Source organism: Aphis gossypii, chromosome 1 (assembly GCF_020184175.1).
Source record: "Aphis gossypii isolate Hap1 chromosome 1, ASM2018417v2, whole genome shotgun sequence".
NCBI classification, from domain to species: Eukaryota; Metazoa; Arthropoda; class Insecta; order Hemiptera; family Aphididae; genus Aphis; species Aphis gossypii.
Window position 1 is genome coordinate 21734841 of NC_065530.1, and position 17228 is coordinate 21752068.

Below are 17228 nucleotides of genomic sequence, written 5' to 3' on the forward strand. Positions count from 1 at the left end.
AAATAACATAATCTATATAGTATCAAAATCGATGAGGTGCTTATATTTTTATTTATATTTAATAACAACTTTTATTGAAAAAGGATAGTCACTATAAAATGTTAACTATCACTATTATATCAACGTACATTTTTTTATTATTATAAAAAATAAGTAAATACGAGTACATCATACAACGTTCCAGAAATAAAGCTTAGTATGGTAAAAAAAAAAAATTGATCTTAAAATAACAACATTTTAATTTTCAGTTTATGGACTGTATTAATATAAAATCTATATCATGAGAAAAAAAATGATAGCTATTGTAAATAAAATATTAGTGTTTAATATTTATTAAATATATTCGGGAACATTAAACTATAAAAATTAGAAAATAAAAAAATTTAAAACAGGAGCTTTATCGTAATTATTATAAAAAATTATGAATTCTTAAACATTCGTGTTATCCTTAAATTATAAATGTTTAATTAGTAACAAAGATTAATAAAATTATAAAAGTATATTCTATTTTATGTTAATACAACAGTCATATTTATGTTTTAGCTACTGTAAACACGCTATAAAATGTTGCTTGTTGATTTTAATTGCTCAGATATTCTAATGACTATAGACAAAATAAATATTGAACTAAATATTACTAGTTTAAGGTAAGCATATTGAATTATGGATTTTTTATTATTGTATATAATATAATATACTTAAGTAGAAAAATTGAGATAAGACAAATAAAAACTATACTATTATTAAAAACTTGAATATAGTTTATTTAAGAATATAATATAATATGTTTAATTTCAATAGAAATATATTATTACTAATAAGTTTTGTATATTATACTAAGGGAAAAATATATTTTCAAAACTAAAATTTAATTTCTATATTGACGTATTATATTTAATGAAGTTAATGATGTTGAAAATATCATATTACCCATAATTCATAATATAATGGCCATAACTGATTTATATATTATTTATAATAGTTAAAGATTAAAATAATTAATTACAATACTTTAACAATTGAAAATTAATTCTATAAGGAGGCATTATTTTATCCATTATTATTTTAACAATTCATAATATACAAAAATAAATTTTTAAAATACTGATAAAAATTACAATCATACACACCAAAACCCAAAACAAATTCAATTCTATTTTAATAATACTTTGTCAACCGTTCAATTATTATTTGTAAATATGAGCCAATAAATTTTTAATTAATTAAAACGAAATTGGGGTGGTGAAATAAAATAATATGCATTTTATGTATTTATTAATTTCGTGGCTATTGAATATGACAAATCTTTTGTTTGAAACATCTAAAATAGTTTTAAACTAATATCATATTAACCCAACTACTACCTAAATTTGTTTTGAACATTTGAAATGTTCTTTAGTCATGTTTATAAAACGTCTAGACTACTAAATATTCATAACTGTTATAAGATTTTTTACTTATGAATTATTAACAACATCATAAGTCAATAATACGACAATATGAGTTATTTTTATTTAATAATAATAACACAGAACTTCAAATAGTAATAATAGAAAAGTAAATATATTACATACGTTATTTTTAAAATGTACTGAAAAAAAATCAATTTTACATAATATATTATTAATAAATTTGTACAAAGAAAAATGTTCATACACATTTTCATTCATATTAATAATAATTGCACTTTATTTATCCATTTAATGTTGACAAATGTAATCGTTTTCATGTAGTTTTTTTGTTAACAAAACAAGACATTTTTATCTAGAATTTTGAAATTGTTACTTAAACATTTTTAGTAATTATCTATTATGTTATAATCTAAATGTCTTAAATATCATGGTTTGTTGGTATTCAATTTGTGTATTATGTATTTTGTTCACGTTGAACCTAAATTTCAGCTAAAATTATTATTCTAAAATCTAAATGTTTAAAATTGAGTTGTTACAATAATAATTTTAATTTTTTTTTTCATCCCATTGTTATTATAATGATTTATTTTTCTAAGTGTTGATATAGTCTATTGATTTGATATAAGTACCTTATAAGCAGTTATATTTACGATAAAAAAAATCGTTAATTTAAGTTACAAAATATATTTACGGTTAGGTACGCATAATATTTGATAGGTATCTAAAAATTATTTTGGCCATTATGCTTGAATACAATTGTGATATGTATATAGTTTTATGACAATATTAAAATACGCCAATGGCTATATAAATATAAATATATAACGTAAAGGATTTACTGTATAACACGTATACAGAAGTGAATTTGGATTATTTATTATTGTATTTTATATCTGAGTTCACTAAATGTATCTCAGCATTTTTGATACTTTGTCGATCAACTATTTAATAGTGATTGTCAATCATTCGATCGCAATCGACTGGTTGATTTTTCTAGAAAAATACGTCAATTGTAATAAAAATTAATTTTATCATTATCGGTCGATCGTGTAGACCAATAAACAATAAATGATCATTTTGAAATTGTTAATGATCCAACAAACCACATAAATATAATTGAAAATGTACGCTCCAATTTTAAAAGAAAATTTAACGACTAAAAAAAACTTGAACTAGTTGTGCAGTTTATATAAAATCCTTTTTTTTTGGGGGGGGGGGGGGGTGTTGAGGCCAGAGAGAATTAAATCGAGAATGTTTTCGATTTAACTTGATATAGTGGGTCAACATTTTTGAAAATAAAATGAAATACATACTTAAAAAACAAATGAAATATTTGTGTTATTTAAAGGAAAAGTCATTCAACGTACATTAAAAATGTCTTATAAGAACTCAAAATAATTATGGTGAAATAAAAATATTTTAACAAAATATATCATATTATATTATGAAGTAACATTACAACGATAATTAATTAATGATTATGAATGTAAAGACAGAAGGTAAACTAACTACCTATTCTTTCTGTGACGTCTATAATGGTATTATTTGATTAATTATTTTGGCTATCAGGGATTTTCTTATCGTGTCTATCTGTGAGAAAACATCAAAGTCAAATCAACTTCACCCTACCGATTTAAATAATTAAGTTTTATGATAATTTTAGATCTTGTTTTGGACTTATTAATTTGGACTTGAATAATAATTTTATTATAAGCTCATATACAATATCTACTCTTCTTATTCACATTGTATTATTTTCTACTTTTCCTGTAAAATTACGAGTATATAGAACTTACTTAACTATTTTAATTTAATTTATGGTAATTAACAACACTTTGAAAATTATAAATATGTTTGATATAATATTAAAACAGTTACTACTTATGATGTTAATCAATCATTCTCACAAAAAAATCTATTGTTGACCTACGTATTTTATTGGTCAGTTTTAGATTATCATAAATTTACAACGTTTAATGCTGTATTTCCAACATTAAAAGTGGGGTCAAAGATGTTATGCAGTGATTTTATTATTATAAGGCTTATAATAAATTATTAATATATATATATATATAATTGGCAATTTATCGTGTTCAATTGAGTGTAAAGCAATGAAAAGATTAATATTAAGTTATTCATATAGCTGTGTATCTCGTCAAAGAATAAATAATAATAATTACTGTCTTGTCATTATTGTGAAGCTGTTATAATAGTTCACGAAAATAAATTATATTAAAATAAAACTGTTGTAATATGCATGACATTATTCAATAACTAATTGAACTAAGCGATGTAGAAGAAATTACAAAGTTGTGATATTACATTTTACATGATATTTTAATATTCGATAAAATATAAACAGTTTATTTCAAAAATGATTTATGCATTACAAACTAGAGCCATTAATACTATTTAATGCAAAAGTAAATACCGATGGTGTGTATTAACCCGTATATTATTGAATTTACTTTTTAAATAATACTAATCAAATATAATATAATATGTTAATACTTGATTTAAGTAAACGCCTAGAAAGGGCATTTATTATTTTTGTTTTTAGTGTAGTTTAGGGATGCCATACATAGAAATCTCTGTTTTTATTTCCTACAATATCTGAATAAACATCTACATTTTGACTTTATTTGGCATATATAACGGTGTCGGACAATGGCACCAATAGTCGTTCTATAAATTATAATGTTGACTTGTTTTCTACAAAACGAGTCAGGTTATGTTAGGTCAAGGTTTATGGAATAAGAATAAATAACCACAAATCAAATCATCCGTCGGAGTATCAAAAAAGTGTAGAGCCAAAAGAGGAAAATCGTCGTAAGTGAATTCCAATAGATAAAGTGATGGTTAAGTGAGACTGAGTGTACGAAGAAATTAATAATGGGCTTTATTTGGTAGTTGAATTAGACATTAAAAGTGCCAATGACTTTTCATTTAACGCAAGTCTTAACTAGCTACAGATACTTCCAGAACTATCTTGACAGTGCTTCATGAGAACAGGTGAGGTATGTCTGTTCTAAAAATAACTAATAAAAAGTACTTTGATTGGTCTGAGAAGTTAACAGTCGTCTATCCCAGGAATCATAACAGAACGGATTCATTCTTTCTTTCGTTTTTCTTTCGTTATTATAAGCAACTCGTCCTATATTTACTGTATTATAATACATTGTTAGTATACTATAAACTATGCATTTATTATACCTACTTAAATTCTAACAACCACGTGTTTTTATGTATATTTTAAAAAATAATGTAGTTACTGTACAATAGGCGGTACAATTGGAAAAAAAAATTAATAGTTCCAATGTCTGTAAACTATAATACCAAGGAAAAAAATTGTAAAGAAGAGCTATTTTTATATCCTAAATATAAGTTCTTGCTTAAACAATATGATTTGATTTTATTATTACTATATTTTTTTGTTATTAATTAGTAAGTTTATAGAATAACATTTCATCCAAGATTCCTTTTAAACTTAAGAAGTAATCCCGTTAAACATAGTTTTAAGTTTTCGTGTCCTTATTACTTTATAAAATATGATGATCTCACATTTATTATTAATATGTTTTGAACTCTAAGAGTTTAATATTTTAAAATGTCTTCAGATTTATGAATAGTGTGTACATGTGAATAGTTTTAAATAGTTTTGCAAGCTAGGTGTCTTTTTGTGATCACGCTATTGTAATCATCAAGCAGTATTTTTAAATATGCTCATATAAATCTACTCAATTGCTGAATATCAAATATTATATTTCCTTTCAGCCAATTCAACAAAAGGGTAATTTTTTATCGTATAGTTTTTTATAATGATTTTATTATTTTATTATAAAAAAATATTTATAACTTTTATTTAATAATATTATGTTTTATATTTACCATTTTTTTAGCCTTATCTAAAAAGACAATTTTTTGATTAATGTTTTTGCATGATTGTTTGACGGTATGGTATGTGTACACTTTAAATATAAGGCATATAAAGTATCATGTATCCCCTTAAATACTTAAAGATAAAAAAATCTGAAATTGTGATTACACAATTAGAACATTATGATAATATAACATTATAACATTGCTATTTCTAAATTTTTTATTAAGTTCAATGTGTGTATATAATCAATTTTATGTTTCTCATATCGATGAAACGTAGCCAAGTGGTAGATTCAAATTTCGGTAGGACAGAGTGACAAAACCTTGCATAAAACTTAAGTATGGATATTAATCACATGAAGACAATTTTCGAAGTGTCTTAATCTTCTTATGCCCTTGTGAACATATCGCTTACACGATTTAACACGCTACACGTAATTCGTAAACAATTAACGAAGAAACTATATGACAATAATTATTATAATATTGCTACAAGTTATTTTACATGGTGACCATTTTTTTAGTTAACCGAAATTGGAGTATTTTAAAGTTATATTATTATGAATTTGTGAAAGTTAAGTAGAACTAAATATTCAGTGGATTACAAAAATACAGCCATACTGTTTATTTGCGTAATACGATAATATATGTTGCTATATATCGGATGTGCTGTGGTACTTATTGTATTTATTTATTTATTTATAAATGTTTAAAAGTGAGAGATATTACTGTTATTAAAGTGTTTATTGGTGTACAAAACTGACGTCGATGTCAAGTTAAACAGAAAGGAAATGTTGTTTATTGTATAAATTCATTTTTTAATATATTTAAAACGTCATTTTTCCGAAAATGGGTTAATATTTCAAGACTTTTTTTTACGAATTATGATTTTATGAGTGGGTAGTAACACTTTTTTTTATTCTTAACAGTGGCATTCCAAATATAGATTTTATTTTTAATAATTATGTAAATACTTTTTGATTCAATGGTAGTATTCAATTATGATTTTTTACTAACTTCAAACTCTAAATAAAAACTAAACAAATTACGAAAATAATCGCTCTTGGTTATTTTATACTGTTTAGTAGCATAATGCTTAGTATAAATTTCTACTTTAATCTTATTGTTTGATGTTTTAATAAGTTACTTTTTTTTCTAAAGAAATATATTTAATTCATTCAAAATTCTTAATCCTACGTATTGTATACCTACGTATTATTTACTTTGTTGGAAATAAATTCATGAATATGCTAAGTTTTACGAGAAAAAAGATTTTCCACGTTATCGTATTTTGTTTGATTAATTCTTAATGTTGTGGTAAGAAAAAAATGTTTTCGTTAATACAAACAAAATTGATACTTATGAAATTATTATAATTATTATTAATAGGTACTGCTTAGATAACTAAAAGGAAATAAAACATTAAAATTTTTTTTTTTCTGTAATAAAGAAAATATAATGAGTAGTGACTAGTGAGCAACTTAAATCAGTGTTTAAATACATTTGAACTTTAATAAGTATGGTTTTTCTGTTGGAATTTTGTTTACGAGAAGGTTACGAGCAAAATAAAATCAGCACAATCACTTTTTTCTAATACGTTAACGTTGCGCGACACTTTCCGAAATCGCCAACGACATTACGACAACAATTGAACCGAAAATTGGATACACCACCGCAGACTGAAAGACTGTAAGGCTACCATCTTCTGATACTAAACTGACCGGCGACCGATCAAAACCAAACCCTGATTAAACATTTGTGAAACCGTTAAGCCCTTAAGAACTTGTAAAAGTTATTCTAAAAAAATCATGTTAACTTAAAGTATACATAAAATTTCTGAATATAAAAGTTTAAATAAATATATAGTTTAAACATAAAAATCGTGTTTAAAAATCATCCCTTATTATCATAGTTTATATGGAAACCAGACGAGTATTAAATTATGATCGTAGTAAAAAAGGGGAGGAGATTATCATGGTTATCATTTTCTTATATTGGCGAAGGTATTTGCGTTAAGAATCTCGAAAATTCTTATAATCTTGTCGGAAAACTTTTTTTTTATTAATCTTGTTATTATGCAACGATCAGTGAACTGAAAAACACTGTTTTCTGAGTGGTGTGATCGTGTTATTTGATAATAATATTTGTTTATTTTCCTTTATTAAGTTTATTTTTCCTGTATTATAAAGTTATAAAACAATGTTTGCACTTAACGAAATGAATTATGATACAATTAAAATGCAATAATTTACATTACATGAAATAAAATATATCGTAAACAAGTTGATACAAATATACAAAATAAAAAACTAAAAACAAATTTAGTATTATTCATAAAACGATGATAGGTACTTGACCCATATCAAATAATAATTAAGTTAAATGATTCAAATACTCGAATAATGGGTACCTATTTTTTTTATGGTTAAATTAGTAGAAAAATTTATTTTTTTTTAACATTCAACCGTGAATTTTTATTATGAAACTTAATTTCATTTAAGTAATATATATTATGAGACAATATTATTATGGAACTGTATTATTTATCTTTTATAATATATATTAACGAACTTTTATAATTACACCTATTCTATAAATTAAATTAAATGTCATAGAAATATACTGATGGATAAATCTCTTTGTATCTTGAACATTTCATCGAGATAATGACAATTAAACTGACATAAGTATTGTTTGAATATGTACGGAAATATTTCAGTTCTGAAGGTCATAAATATGACTAATGAGTACACATTTTAATAAAGTGTATTATTTTATAAGAATAACAAAATAAATAAACAATAATAAATTTGAGCAGTAGGTTAGGTTAGGTTAGGTTAGGTTTATGATAAACGAATATTATTGTTTAAAAAATGTAGACAATATGCATGAAACTAAATGACATCAATGCTTAAAATTATTTTGAAGACATTTATTTAAAATAAATGAATAAACGCTTACCGGATTTTATTTTAATTTAATAATCAATATTTTTTAATAAAATATTCATTGTTTCAAGAATATTCATTAAATAATGTTTTAAATAAAACTAGAACATAGTATTACTTATTTCTGTTTACAAAAAATAAAATAAAATTTCTCCTTATTGGTGAAATACCAGCTGGTTTATTAAAGTCGCTTAAATACTAATCGACTCTCGTATGAAAACTTTATAATAACATTTAAAAGTGTTCTGGTTAAAAAATAAGCGCTCATTGACCTGAAAGTATAATATAATTTCATAAAGGTCATAGCTTTAATTAAAACTATTATGGTGTTTAGGTATGTAGACTTTAAGCTCACATACTGTCCCTAAATAGTAAAGATTTAGATAAATAATCATAAAGGTCCTAATAATGTTTATTAATATATTACTTTAATTTTAATATGAGGTAGAATCAGTTTAGTTAGTTAAGTACATATAAAAATATTTACGAATTATGAGGATATATATTTGAAAGTATTTTCATTTTGTATTTTATTTAATAAAATTTATATTAGTTAAATATTATCAACTTTTTTATCCAAAATTTGGTTTGAAAAACTAAAAATTGAATTAAATGTAAAGCTATTTACAGTTCTATGACGGAACAACAATTTATTATTTTTTAGGTTAGGTTTTATAGGCACAATATATTATTTATATTCAAAATTAAAAAACATTTTAAAATAATATTATGTAATATTAGTACCAAACATAATGATAATATCGTAATATTTATTATTATGGAATATGTACTATGTAGTTATAAAAAACTACTGACAACTATTGATACTTTTGAAAGAAATACGATATCTTACAACTTTTAATCTTTTTTTTTTCAATAGGTTGATACAATAATATAGCTTACAAATAGATTGAATAGATTGACACGAAAAACCACAATGCAATGCTGGTCCTAGTGAAACAAGATAAGTGTCAAACACCTTTTCAATTTTTTTTATAATGGATATGTTATTTATTTTTTAAACCGTGCCTATAACAATACTTTATAAAACTAGTAAATAAAGACTGTACCATTGATCGACTATCGATATGTGGTCGTAATGCATATTATACTTGTTATATTATAATAAGTACGCAAGTATGTAAAACATATACACACACACACACACGTACATAAAATATGTTCGAATAGGGCTAATAATTCAAACCAGTTTTTGAGATAGGCTAATTGGTTATCGATGAATTAAAATAATATTATAGCGTAGGTATGATAAATATAAAGAATGAAATAAATCTTAAAAATATTATTAATGCTCGTAATTCCATTCATTTTTTTTTTAAGTTATCAAAGGTATTTAAAGAATTTAAAATCGGTAACCTTCGTTCCAGGAAGATTCAGAATGAAAAGGTAGTTCAAATTTTTGGTTTGTTGTACTGTGGGCAAGGGCACTTTCTACACGAGCATGGTAGGTATTTGACTTTGAAAAACTTTCCATAATATATATAATATACAGGTATCTAAATGTATATACATGTGTGTTTGTGAGTGTGTATTTTGTATCAACACATATGCCTATTACACATATAGTGGTGGTTTTATTGATACACGAGATGAAAAAAAAAAAAGTAAACGATATAAAGTTTGGAAAAGACTTGGAAAATCAAACGTATGTTTGTGTTCATTGTCATCGTGGTTGTGATTGCTAACGAATCGGGTATGAAAAAAAAACCAGAAAAAATTCATTGCAAATAGTCTGTGTTTGCTAAACGAATCAAACCGAATATTTCAAATCGAATAAAGACGGGCATCCGGCCAATAAATGAATTGCGTTTATAAGAATTATTTTCTATTCAACACGAGCATTTTGGTATCTACAATACTACTACTACACGTGTGTAAAATGAATGTTAAAATATATTATTTCTAACCCGATTTTGTTTGTTTTAATATTGTTTTTTATATAAACAGTAAAAATAAAAAAATATTATGCATATCATCAGATCATATCATAATATATTGTTATCTCAATAATTTTTTACTGCAATTTATTGTCGGCGAGGGTTGTGGAAGAATTCAGAAAAGACATCTACAAATATAATATAGAAATAGATAAAAATAAAAATAAAAAATAAGATCGTAAGCCAAAAAATCTATGGTACATATAAATATTTAGAACTGTAAAGTTTAAAAAAGGTTCTACAATATGCCATTGGGACATTGATTAGATGTGTTTGAATTGTGAAATATTTAAATTAAGTTTTCAAATTTGGTTTATTTGAATGGTATATACTATATAATATAATGGTCCTATTTATTAAAATGATAAAATAGTTTATTTTTAATTTACATTGTAATAATATTATCAATACACATATTTGTTTTAAAATACCTAAACAACTGTCTTATAAAACAACCATAAACTTTAAAACGATATCTAAAATCAATCATTTCCACTTATTTTTATTCATTCATAGATTATGATTTTAATTCTATATTAATGGATTTAATTTAAATTCAATATTTAACTAAAATTATATTATTGGTTTTTTATAGTTCTAGGAAAAGTATTTCGATTATGATACAGTCTTAATAAGAAAAATGGAAAAGAATTAGCTTTCATTTAAATATTTAGGTAAGTGTCTAGTAAATCAAACTTTTATGAAAAATAGAGACAACACACAGCAGTTCCATTTAAATGAAAAATGTTCTAATTATGTAAGTGAACACAGAGAAAATTACCTATTTATAAATAAACAGATTTTGTTAGTACATGCGTATTGTGTATGATAATACAATATTCATTATCTGAGTATTGATACATATTAGATATTGAAAATAAAAAAAAATGAAAAATCTTTTTCGATTTAAAAGTAAAAAAAATGAATGTTTTTGTACCATTCAAGGCCACGTGGACAAAGAACTTTTCATATTTCTTACTTATATTAATACAATCGATCAATTTATATTCAAAATACTATATTTATACATTATGAATATACAATTTTCTCTAAAAAAATTGACGTTGACAATGCACAAACCTTATGTTTGAAATTATAAATAGTAGTGGTGTGGTTTGTCATCTATAAATAATGTTTTATCGCCAGCTTTAATTTTATTGTGTTTTTCATATTATATTGTTCTTTAATTAATGTTTAAATTAATAAATTAATTTTAAAATAGACCGATAACTTGCTAACGATTATCGTAACCCAATAAAGTGCAATTAATTCAACTTACTTGTCATTATGCTACATATTCTTTTTATTATTATTATTACCTAATCTAGATATTATATTTGATTGAATGTTTAAATAATATTAAATAAAAATACGCGTTATGTGAAAATGGCTTTATGAATTCTATAATGTTATATTATTATTTATTAAGTACTAAATTATAACTTTGTTAAAACTACGGCTGGTTAATGCGTGTTGTATTAAAATTACATATGCAATGCGCCGTGTTATAAAATAATATAATTGTATATTTTATTTTGACTGATTTCTCATACGAACTAAATAAATGTATAAATTGTAATTATATAATACGATAATAGATAAGTTATTTTTTAACTGTTTCTTTATTTCAAGTATTTAGTTATTACTTACTTTATGATATATTTTGTGATTACGCTAAAACTATGATTGCTTACCATTGAAATAAATGTTCTGAATGAACTGAATGAGTAATCGGTTATGTGTAAGTATATTTTAGAAATTAAACAGTTCGGATATTAATTAAACATTAAATTAAACTGTCAATATATTGTAAAAAAATTTAGCTTTAAGATTAATGTATATATATAAAACTAAATATAAAGAAATGTTTTTTGTAATATTTTCATTTAAGTAAATAACCACCATAAACGGGTTAAATAATGCCAAGTAAAAGTACTGCTATAATTTACCAAACTCAGTTGTTTGTTCAATATAACTATTAATTGTGATACCATAAATTTGCATGTTGACAACAACGTTTAGGTTATTCTGTTAACATGTTGAATAATATATATCTTGTTTGTCATTAAGTTTTGATACTGAAATAAAGGTTTATAATTTTTTTTTTTTTTTATCAACAATGAACTACAAAATTGCAATTGTATTCGATATTTTACTAACATCTGATTCACTACAACTATACTATTACCAGTATATAAAATAATTAAATAATTGGTGTTATATTATAGTCATTATCTTAACATCTTCTTAGATTTGTCTGATCTTTCGATCTCATTTAGATACATTATCACTTTTTCGAAAAATACACATCTTCGGTAAAAATATGCAATAAATATTTTTCTATTTAATAAAAATACTATTAAATTACAATAATAATAATAAAGCTTTTTTCCTTTAAGCACTGTTGCTTTGAGATTGTAAAGCATAAATTCTCAACGAATCAGATATTTTGGCACGTTTTCACCCTCCTGTCGACTATGGTAAACCACTTGTTACTACGATCGTACGATTTTCAGTAGATTTGGTCACGTTCGGCTTATGATTTCCACTCAAAACTGATGAGGATGTTGTTATTTAAGGACTTGTTATGATAATATAAATTGAGTATTTCGGTTTGATCGTTTGAAATTCAATTTTAATTTGCCTGCTTATCCTTTGAAATTTGTATAAAGCGCAGTCAGTGTCATCGCTGTTTCCTTGTCCATTTATTTTATAATTTATATCCATTTGAAATTGACTCACGTTCGTTCAATAGTTAATACATTATTATTTAAGAGTTGAATTAAACTATCAGATACTTGATAGACTACGAAGGAATGTTTTGATCGACATCACTGTTTCAGACAACAGTCTTCTCGAAGGATATTAATTATAATTTCTTGAGCATAATATATTCTAGAACTCATAGCAAAACTTCATCACAAAGTTTTCTAAAACTTTGAATGTAATTTAAATTGTTAAAGGAAAATTGCAGACGGTTCAACGAATAGTATAAAATGATATGATTGCTGCATAGAATATACGTACCAAAAATATTCTAAGTAACAATATGGTTTGTTTCTTATTAATATTAAAACAAATCCATAAAAGATACACAATTATTAACATCACATGATAAATTTCTTAATATAAATTAACATCATCCGTAACAGAACACCGAAAATGCACTTGGGAGTTAGATTAGATTAATTGTGTTAACATATTGATATGGATACAAATTAATAATCCATAATAAGTTAAACTAAAATAATAAGTGGTTTAAATATTGTAATGTTTTATTGTACTTATACAACTATACACTAAAATATTGATTTCTCAATTGCTATTTTACTTCAACGATTTAATGATTAAAAAGTTTGATCAATTTTTGCTAACATTTTACATTTCTATAATATAAGTACCTACTGCCATAACGTTTAATAATTTGTTCGGTTTTTGTAAAGTTTCATTACAGCTCATTAAACAATAATTATAGTGAACTGTAAAAATGGTTTTGAATAAAAAAAGTTTTAATATAAAATTTCGTTTATTTAAAGTTTTATTTTTTTATTATTAAAATATATTAGTATTGACGCTTACACTTAAAAATATAATGCAAATTTATACTAATATACACTCATACATACACACACACACACACTATTATACAAATTGTATACGTTTATATATATGTATAAAAGTTTTGGACGTTTCGAGTGATGTGTTGATGTGCTGACGTTGGGCAAGATGGATTTTATGTTAAGTAAACAAAATTAATAATTTGATTAAAAACCCCCAAACAGCTTAGAAATTCCATTTTACGAGATAAGTGTTTTTAAACAATGGAACCTCGTCCAAAATATACTTCGACTAAGTTAGCATAATTTTGATTCGTGTACTACGCTTTAAATAAACGGTCTAGAACCGTAATCGTTCCTAAATGTTTCACTGCTGTTATCGCTGTTATGGAACACTTCCGAAACACGCGACTTATATACCGACAGACAACAAGTATAATATTAACTCGCGCAGGGCTTCACGCATGTACAATGTTATTATTTTAATATTATCGTCGTGTTCGCGGTACATCGAATATCGGGATTGATGCGATTGTGAAGGGTTACTTTGTTTAGGCGTCGAGGAGGGACGAGCACTTGGAAACAGCACGATGTGTGCCGTTTATTTAATACCTGTGTACGATTATGTTAATTTACTGGTCGCATAATATTTTCATATACTCACGTCGAACGGTCCTTTGATCAGCGGCCCTGCCTGGCCAATGTATAACGTAGACGCTGAGTCGAACAACAATTCCACCGGATCCCTGACTACCATCACGGTCTGTGGTTCCAAACACCTACCGAACAACCGCACGTACTCTCTGGTCACCTTCAAACTCAGTCGGATGTATTTCCGAATTTTCCAAGGAACTGAAAACGTGGCTAAGACGTTCGACGACGATGAGTATTTGTTCACGTCCGTATACAGGAAACTCACATTCATCGCGTTGGACGACGATGGTACGACCTGCAAGCCCAGCTGCACCACCTACAAAACACAAACGTCGGTAGATTGATATATGCGTAGAAAACGATTTATGCGAAGACAATATTACTATATTTCTAGGTAAATAACCCATCAAGCGTTTTACTTAAATTGATAAAAAAAAAAAAAAATACACAATATGTATAATTTTAACATGTTAGTTTGTTTAAAATAGTTTTAATTCATGTAGACATTTAATAGTACATACTTATGATCGAAATTATACTATGAAATAATCTACTAAACATTAAATTATCACTATTATTCTCTAAGTATAAATTCAAAACAAAAACTGTAAAATTAAAATATGATAATAATAATTAATTCACTTATTTATTATTTTCTCAATTTCACATATTATATTTATATAATAATCATGACGTATTAAAATCTTTCATTATGCTATATGATTATTTTATAACCTATTTATTTATTTTAATGGTCTTAAATTCTCATTGTACTTATTTAACATTATTATTAAGATAATAATACAATTATTATTTATGCACCGAATATTTTTTTTGTTATGTGTAACGTTGTTATAGTCTTAATAAATTGCTTACAATTATTAAAATATACGCATTTCCGACATTTTTCTAGATTGTTAATTTCACGGATCATTTATTTTTTCGTTATTTTTAAATGTATTATTTTCTTCCAATCATTCTATCGAATAAATTATTTAATAAAAAAAAACTGAATATAAAATTACTGACTACTATAGCAAAAAATATTTTTATCTTTTTTATGTTTAATTTTTTAACACCCGTAGTTTTATAACGTAGTTTCTTCACGTCAAAAATATTTGGAGTGTATTATCAAAACACATTGAATAATTCAATTATGCTTATGAATGTATGAAAATATATATACAATTTGACATTTAGTTGTTTTTAATTTTGTCAAAAAAACACAAAATCTTAGTTGATAAAACATTGTAAAAGCATAGTATTTGATAATCTGCATTTGATATAAACAAAATGATTATACATTATCAATGTTAAAAATATTTAACTTAGTCTATGACATATTAAAATAAGCAACAAATATCTAATAAAAAAAATAATAACCTATATTTTGAAGTTTAAAATATAATTTAAATTAATATTTTTCAATACGCGATAAGACCATACTAATTGGAAACTAGGAACTAGTTAACTATATTCTTTTCACGTGGATAATTGTGATTAAACAGCTTTTATTGACTTACATTTAAACAATATAACATCAAATTAATTGGGAATATAGAAACTTTGAATTTTAGACAATAAAAATTAAAAATGGTTAGGAAATTATTGACATTAGTTGATATCAATGTCTGGTGAAATATTTGATAAATAATCGTGGTTATTTTAACTGATCAATACGAGAGATTGATATTAAAAACTATTAATCTTTTATACAAATAAAAAACACTGTCGATAAAGGCAATATAAACACGAATTATATATTTAAATATTACTTACAACAACAACATCTAAAGAATTGAATTCATTTGATTTTTTAATTTCATAAGTTTAAATGTTATATTTTTTTATAAAATAATAAATAACAGATTAAGTTGACCAATATTAAATTTGTGTCCAAATAATTTAAAATACCATACCAACATTTTGTAAGTGTTACACATTTTTAAATATATCTTATCATTATTTTTATCAATTATATTGTTTTTTTTTATATTATGAAATACATAATAATATTATGTTTCGTAACTTACAAAATAATAATAATAACTTGTCGAGTTTTTTTTTAAAAAAAAGCATACTTAAGAACATATTTTTATCAACTATTTTATCTGTTTTACTCATTAAAATATCAATAGGTATTATTTTTTTAATATTAATCTATATATTCAAATTCAAATTTAAAATAAATTGTGTAATTAAATATTACGTATTTACTACATTTGAATATATGTATATATATAATTATTATTATAACATAGTGTATTAATATTGCATTATAATTGTGTGTAATATTATTAAATTCATAAAAATAAACTATTATTTATTTAAAGAAAAAAAAAATGACCATATAATACTATATATTATAATACACTATTAATATAAAGGGTAAAAACAACTTCAAAACTTTAATATTAATTGTCGATAAATATTAAGTGTGTATTAAATAATGTGGGATTTTGATTATATTTAATAAAAATTATAAATAATTACATTCTATATTTTTATAATATACACTGTTATTAACTGTAAAGTAATTAATAATCAAGCCTTATTAATTTTAAAATAATATGGTAAGTCACTCACATGCGTATCATACCTACTGTATAGATAATTTTAAGCAAACTTCGTCATTGAGTTGGTCGATGGTAAATTTGAATTCAATAATACAATATTATGTTGTCTAAATTAAATTATATATATTTTGAATATAACATGTTTTGTATAATAGTGAAATTTCTAATAAATGTAAGATTCTTGAAAAATTTATATTAACCATCTATAAAAGTAAAAGTAAAATAAATTACTTTATTAGCCATA

At 23.9% G+C, this 17228-nt stretch overlaps 1 protein-coding gene across 1 annotated transcript in view; it reads right to left on the bottom strand.

The window, feature by feature from the left end:
* The window catches only part of LOC114130372 (collagen alpha-1(XV) chain), a 245455-nt gene that overhangs the window by 185044 nt on the left and 43183 nt on the right, over positions 1-17228 (bottom strand). Inside the window, 1 exon segment of the mRNA XM_050198517.1 lies at positions 14419-14724. Within this exon segment, the coding sequence (XP_050054474.1) occupies positions 14419-14724 (306 nt within the window).